At 36.3% G+C, this 7908-nt stretch overlaps 1 protein-coding gene across 1 annotated transcript; it reads right to left on the reverse strand.

The window, feature by feature from the left end:
• Window positions 1-3145: 3145 nt before the first annotated feature.
• LOC132066213 (uncharacterized) lies at window positions 3146-4425 on the reverse strand. Its single transcript, XM_059459568.1, has 2 exons — window positions 3836-4425; window positions 3146-3716 (listed from the first exon to the last, which is right to left on the reverse strand). The coding sequence occupies exons 1-2, from the start codon at window positions 4423-4425 to the stop codon at window positions 3146-3148; spliced, it is 1161 nt and encodes a 386-aa protein (XP_059315551.1).
• Between the last annotated feature and the right edge of the window lie 3483 nt (window positions 4426-7908).

The following is a 7908-nucleotide window of genomic DNA, read 5'->3' on the forward strand; positions in this document are numbered from 1 at the left end:
GGCCCATCTTTATTTTATTTTATTTTATTTTTTAATCGTATATTATTTTTATTTTATTTTATATATATATATATATATATATATATATATATATATATATATATATATATATATATCGGGTCCACTTTTTGTGTTGCTTTACTCTCTTAATTTTTTTATTTTTTTATTTTTTGCGTCGGCATTTGGGGTTTTTAAGATAATTGAAATGAAAGTTGTTAAGGGGTATATAAATACAACTTAAGTTTAGTTGTTAAAGTAAGTTTTCGTGCCAAGTTCAGGGGTTAAATGATGTCTTTTCTCTAAAGTAAATAATGATCCTTCCCCATAATTGTAACATTGTGTGAATCACAGTTGTGAAAATGCCAATTAGACCTCAAATATGAAGGTAGTTAAATCATGACTTTGCATTCTGCAACAAAGGCAGCAAACTCATGACTTGCACACTCCATATAAATACAACAGAGAATTCAGAGAATTGATTGTTCCTTTTCAAGTTTCAACAGAAGTGAAAGATATTGGAAATAAATGTTTATGTAATGCAAAGAATAAAGAAACTGTAATTTTTTCTCTTTTTATTTTTGTGGGTCCCTTTCATTTTATTTTCCCTTGTCCTGTGTGAAAAACAAAGCGTCTGATCAGCGATTGTGGATTGAACTTTTTTCCTATCAATATTGAATTATTTTCCTTTGGGATTGTAAAGAGCTAGTAAAAGAGAGTGGCATCTCGCACATGAGCTTTGAGCTTGCGAGGCAAAACGGGTGCTAGATCCAAATCCCTTTAATGGCTGAATTAATCTGTTTATTTGTATTTGAATATTCTCTTGTGAACAAAAGACACACAGAATATCTTCTTGTAACAAACAGAATTCTCAACACAAATATACATAATTGCAAAATTCAAACTACTGAATTACAATAAAACATACCGAAATAACTAGTAATTAATGATAGGGATAAGAATGGGGGTGAGAAGGTCAAACATTTTTTTCTCAACAATACGATAACCTCTTCTCTCTAACGGCTAGTACTTTTGTATTAGTTGTTAATTGGGCCTGGATCCTAAATAAAACACTCTAACATTTTACTTAGCCCAGCTGTTGGAAATATTAACAATATTGATAAGTAAAACAAGCACAAGGATAGAATCAACTTATCGGATTAACGTTGCGTCGTGGCAAGCCACTGCCTTGAAAGCGATTTCGGACCAACTATGATGCAAATCGTTTAGCCCGGTCGCTCCCAGGGTTCCACAGCACTTCCAAACACTTACATTAGTGGCTGGAAGTTTGGAGTTTGCACAAACACAATTGCCCAGGAATTGAAAGGAAAAGAAGAGAACTTTTAAGAAAAAGAAAAGATGATTTTTCTGTATGTATTATGTTCACCACTGACACAACTTATAATAGGATACGGCAAAAGTTGTTACAAAGAGGAGACTTAATGGGATTAATGAACATTAATAGAATTAATGGAATTAAAGGATCATTATTCCCTATGTTACAAAATTCATTTGGTAGAATTAATGGAATTAATGGATCATTATTCCATATGTTACAAAATTCATTTGGAAGGAATGAATATGTTCATATTCTTGTAACGTATCTATATTCTTTGCATTACACAAAAGCACAAAAGGTAAGATTAATTTCATCAATCCCCCACTAATGCAAAGATAAATAGTAAGAACAAATTTTGCGCAAAAGGAAGGAACATTTACTTAAGTGACAATATCTTTCGATTTGAATTGACACATAGGGAAGTGAGGCAACAACTAATATCCACAAAGTAAAGTACTCTTGAACTGAATGGACATAAGTTGAGACCGCCACAATACATACGATATTCTTAATTTTATGCTAACTCTGCGATACTAACAAAGTGCTTTTTTGGTCATGCACACACCTTGGGTCTTATGAGTGCTCTAGAAAGACAGCCCAAGTCTTTCATAAAAGGTGACCACACCTTTACACTCACGTAGGTGATTCCATCAAGTCTATCTCAAATAGACCACCTTAAGGCTATGGAATCATTAAGAGCAGAATAAGCTCAACCTTCTCATATCAAGCGGTGAATCCACTAAGTGCTTCTCAATAGCACCACATCAACGGGTTATGGAAACTTTAAGAGTAAAACTCAAGTAAATCCATCAAGTGCGCCTCGAACGCACCCCCACAACGAGCTATGGATTAAGAGGAAAAATCAACCTTACAAGACACTACCACACGCCATAGGGATAGGATATGTAGTGTATATTGACGACCTATATTGCTTCATTTGACCACAAACGGGTATCCACCTTATTACCTCAATCCATGGGCTTTAGTCCTATCCCTTTCGACATTTCAAGAATTATTCTCTTTGCCAATTTTATTTTTTTTTGTTAAAGGATCTGCCAAATTTCTCTCGGACCTTATAAATTTCAAGCTTCAACAATTGCTTGAGAACATCTTGTCTAACGCTACCTTTTCAACTCACAACAGGGCTTGTAGAGAACTTCTACCTTGATATTTGTGATTTTTCAACTCTTCGTCACCTTGACATCCACAAAAGAGATGTAATATATCTTTCCACCTCTACTAATTGTGTCCTTGAAATCAACTAAGTCAAAATTCACTAGTTCAACCAATTCTATTTTTTTACTAACAAACTTATTAGGCTTTTGCTATGTTTTGCTTCTACACAAATTGGGCACTTAGAAAATTCATCACCATTCAACGCAGGAATTAAATCCATATTTCTAAGTCTTTTAGTAGAAGCAATATTAACATGACATAGCCTTCCATGCCACAAATCAATAAACTCAACAATATAAGCAGAACTAGGAATACTTTTCATTATTAATGATCTCTTAACGACTAGATAAATTCACATTTTCAGTTATAAAGCATCCTTCAAAAGAGACATTAAAAAAACAATTCACTCTTTAAAGGATAAATATTTTGAAAATCCTAGCGTTTCAAAGAAATCAATCAACAAGTTACTAGCATTTTCATTCATGACTAAAAATATTTACCACAACTAAATCATGGTTACAATATCCTCTGCAACAAAAAGATTTCCTTAATTAAAATAATCATAATATTTTCAAAATAAATCTTTACTCCAACATTTCTAATAATTCCACATTAACCAAATTAGTTCAAATATTAGGAATATCCAACACCCCAGTTAAAGCCAATATTGTGACCATCCCCCTTGCAAATCGAGCACTTGTTTCTCGTCCCTTTGCTACTTCCCTTGGACTTGAAAGATTCCACGATGCCAGGAATACGCTTCACTCTCTTCCTTCCAAGTTTGGGGTCGTAAGGGGGTGGAGGAATATACATGTTTGTGTACTTCTCTAGGACTTCCCATTCTGACTCTGCAGGGACTACATTAATAGTTTCACCAAATGCAAGAATGTAAGACTGAACTTTATACATGGGCGAGGAATACTCGTAGATGCTTGAACCATAATCAGGTCCGTACTTCAATCTCAAGGCTGCCAACGCGTAAGCGCATGGTAATTTCACCAAGTCGTACTTTCTACAAGTGCATGTTTTGTTCAGTAGATTGACTTTGGTAGTTAGGCCACTGCCGACTACAGTGAACTCGTCGGTATCCCCGTTTATATTATTAACAAATAAGGAGTCTCCCTCATTCATCTTTTCCCTTAGCGTCTTTTCAGCCGAAGGGACAAATAAATTGATTGAACTGCTGATATCTGCACATCTCTGCCTGAAAATTTCAGCAAACCTTTTAGAAATGGAAATGAATAAGGCAGTAACAGGGTACTCTCTTTCATCCCTCAATATTGAGTTTAGCGAATCCGCAATATTGTGGTCAGCACATCGTACCGATTTGCTGGAAAATATGCCCTGCTCCACTTGTCAAATCCAATATCAAACTCAAGGCAATTAGCAGCTTCGGGGCATTTATTCCTTAATTGTTGAAAATGTTTATTAAACTCCTGGTAACCATATGCCTTTGCTGCATCATAGTACATATGAAGAGAATCTCCACATTGGAAATTTTTTCGAAGGTTATCACCAAGATGCTTCATGCATAGTCCATGGTGAGCATGCTCAAAAATTCTGAAAACACCATTGGCCATGCTCTTGTGCCTATCAGAGATGATGCAAAAGTCTAGTTCATCGGCGATTATATACCTCAACTGCTCGAAGAAGTAGGTCCAGAATTTATCACACTCCTTGTCCGTTACGCAAAAAGCAATTGGATAGATATGGTTCTCAGTATCCCGTGCGACAGCGGACAACAACACACCCTCATACTTCCAGTATGAGGGTGTGCTGTCAACGGCAATGACCTTTCGCATGTGTTTATATCCTCGAATGCAAGCTCCGTAAGCTACGAAGTAATATTTGAACTTGTCCGCATCATCAAGACTAATGCAAATTCTGGAAGCTGGATTTAGATTTTCAACCATGTACGAATAAGTCGGTAAGCAAGCATACCCGTGCTATAGTGTACCCCTAACCATGTGCTTAGCCGTTACACCTGCCCTCCAACACTGCCAATAGCTTGGTTTACAATGGAACTCTCTGAAAACCGTGCTCTGGATTTCCTTTGTCGTTGGCCCTTTGTTATCAATGTAGTCATTTATCAAGACTGATGCAAGGACAGCTGTCGAGGCATACTTATGAGTGCTCGTAATGTGTTCAACCCCGCAAGTATGTTCACCAATATATTTGTAAATGCGAAACCTATCCGAGTTGTCGTACTTATTGGCCCGCAACATCCAACCACAATCAAGAGAGGTGCATTCCACCTTATTATATTTGTTGTTACTGTTGGTTGGTTTAAAACCAAATGGGGTCTTTATTGCAGTTTTCTTCAATAAAATCTTTAAATACTCTTTGTTCTTAAATGTTTGCCTACAGTAAAAATCGGTTCCATCATTGAAGTTGTGGCTGCTTTGTGAACCACTTGGTGGCTGCCCATCACCCCTATCATTTCTATCACACTCTTCGTCATCACTATCAGGATCATCCATATCCATAAAATTATCCCCCATGCCCTCATGTTGCATTGAAGCTTCATCTACCGGCGGTTGTGGGGTGGGGGTCCGGGCGGGGGGTAGCGCCGCCGATGTAGAACCAACTTGAGACCTCTCAACAACATTTATTCTTAAAACAGGCTTAGAACCATCAGCAGCAACATCAAGCAAGTACAATACCACCTGTCTATCATTCATTGTGAAAGAAGGATGGGTTTTTCCCTAGTGGGCAAGTCTCTAGGCTCACAATTTAACTCCCCGCTTTCCATTACGCTCGTGACCAAGTCATTATACGTACCATTGCGATGCACGGCAATCGGCACTATCACCTTGCTTACAGAATTCCAATTCTAACATTTTGGGGTCTCCTCCGATTCACCCATGTAATCACCATCTACTATAATATATTCTGCAATTGACGCCATAATAAAATATATAATAGACTATGACTTTGGTCTATGCCTGGTTGATGACTCGTTGATGACTGTGGTCTATTACTGACTGGAGAGCTGTACCATATGCAGGATCAAAAAGAGCAGGGATAAAGCTCTTACCAGTAGGGGTGTCCATGGTACGGTTCAGGCTGTTATTTTATGAAATTTTTACCGTATCAATTTTTTGGTTATTTTATTTGTATAACCTAAATTATAACCTAAATTAGACTTTTCAAAACCATCCCATCATCTTGATTTTTCTTCAGTATCGGTACGGTTCGGTTAGTTTTCGATTATTTTTTTTTGGAAAACATCATGTAAAAGTCACTAGTAGAAGTTAGAACACGATGCCATGCATACTTCTGTAGGACTTTGGCAAAAATTCTCTAGACATTTTCACTATTTAAAAGGTGATGAATAAAGAAAATGTGAAAGAAGACAAGAATAAAAATTCATCTTACTATTTTACGGTAGTGTAAAACAAAGTTAAGTAAAGAAAAAAGATATACTTTAAATCACACAAGCGGGAAGAAATCAATCAAGAGGGAACTCAAGAACTGAGTATACTAAGATTAAGTATCTAATAAGAGAAATTTAAATCATACAAAAGGAAAGATATCTAATACCTTGTAGCTTGCTAACTAAGATCGTTGGAATACCTTTTACCTTACATGTTACTACTTGAGATGTTAGAAATAATTTAATTGCAATATATAGGAGTAGTATGATAGGTTTCAATGTTAGAACTTTGGGTGTTAATTATATTATCGGCTTGTAGCCGTTTCCATTGCCTGGGACTAAGCAAAAATATTAATATTTTACTGTTTATAAACTTAATATATAAAATATAATTACACATAAATTTATTCGGTACGGTTCGGTATTTTTTCGGTTTATTTTATAAAATTTAAAACCCACCTAATTATTCGGTACGGTTATAACTTTATATAAAAACAGTCGATTTTATTAAAAAAATATAAAAATTGTTTTGGTACGATTCAGTTCGGTCGGTTAAGTCGGTTTTTTAAATACCATTGACACCCCTACTTACTAGTTGCGAACTGAGGTATATGCATGGAGAAGTGACGGAATGTCGAAATGAGGCCGGAATTTTCGTCGGAAAAGTGAGCTTTTACAACAATGAGGAAAGCTCCTTCTCAACGATTTCTATCAGATTTTACTTACAATGGCTGAACTATGGAAGCTTGCCGTCGTTGGGGACCGATTATCCGGTGAAAAGCCAGAATTTTCGCCTAAAAAATGGCCAGAAAAAAGCAAAAAACAGGAGCTTTTGAAGCTTTTGGAGCTTTTTATTTTGTTTTTATTTCTATTCCAGCTAATAAAAATATTGGGGCTGAAGGAGCCAAAGTGTAGTTTTCTAAACTTTAGGGCTGGGGTTTGACACAACAATTCTCTAACGTGCTGACGTCATAAATGGTGGCTAAAGCACCAATTTCTGAACACTTATGGCCTTTTGGCAAAATAAGTTTCCAAAGTAGCCTTTTGGCCAACTCCCCCTAGTTACATTCAATTCCTTAATATATGGGTTCTGCAAAGCCAGAAAGTTAGATAATGCAAGGAACTGGGTTGACACTATATATGCACATGGGTTGATACCATCATCGAGGACGTACACAATTCTGATGGATGCCTATGGTGAGGAAGGAAAAATGCAAGCTGTTTTTGAGTTACTAGAGAAAATGAAAGCAAGGGCCATAGAACCAACTCATGTTACTTACACAGTGATAATGAAATGCCTCTGTAGAAGAAGGCAGATGCATGAGTTTGTCCGGATACTAAAGGGTATGTTACCGGATGGTTTTCAGCCAGATGAAGTTTTTTACAACACCGTTATAAAAAATTTATGCGAAGCTCGAGATATGAAAGGTGCTTCCCGATTACATAAAGAGATGGCAGTGCACAAACTTCACGTATAACATTATCTTTAATGGTTTATGTACAAATGGAGACCTAAAGCCTGTTGAGGAACTATTTTCTACACTTCAAGGTGTTGGCCTGATGAAATGTGATTACACCATTCTAATAAAAGCGCATTGTGCAAAAGGATCATTGTATAAGGTATCGTCAATCAGCCTATCTGATGCCTGTTAAATGCTTGATATAATTAATGTACTAAAGATGGCAGGCAATGTCTATGCAGAACAAGGAAGAAAGATGCAAACTACTACTTGTAATTTGAGAAGTTTGTGCTGATAGTGTGTTTGAATACAAGAAGTTCAAGTAAAACCAAATTACAGAAGACCAGTTCAAAAGCATGTCTAAAACAAACTTAAGCCTCCATCAAATTTGCGGCTCTTATTCTCTCTTTGATAGTGCTCTAACCTGAAACTAATACCACTCACTGAAACAAATAATCTCACTACTGTCATGCTCGCTCGCACAAAAGAAGAAGGTGTTTGGTGTTTCTCCATTAGCACCATGATTAACAAACTTGTACACACAATAATTTTCTCCCACA

The sequence above is a fragment of the Lycium ferocissimum genome, chromosome 8 (genome assembly GCF_029784015.1).
Source record: "Lycium ferocissimum isolate CSIRO_LF1 chromosome 8, AGI_CSIRO_Lferr_CH_V1, whole genome shotgun sequence".
NCBI lineage: Eukaryota > Viridiplantae > Streptophyta > Magnoliopsida > Solanales > Solanaceae > Lycium > Lycium ferocissimum.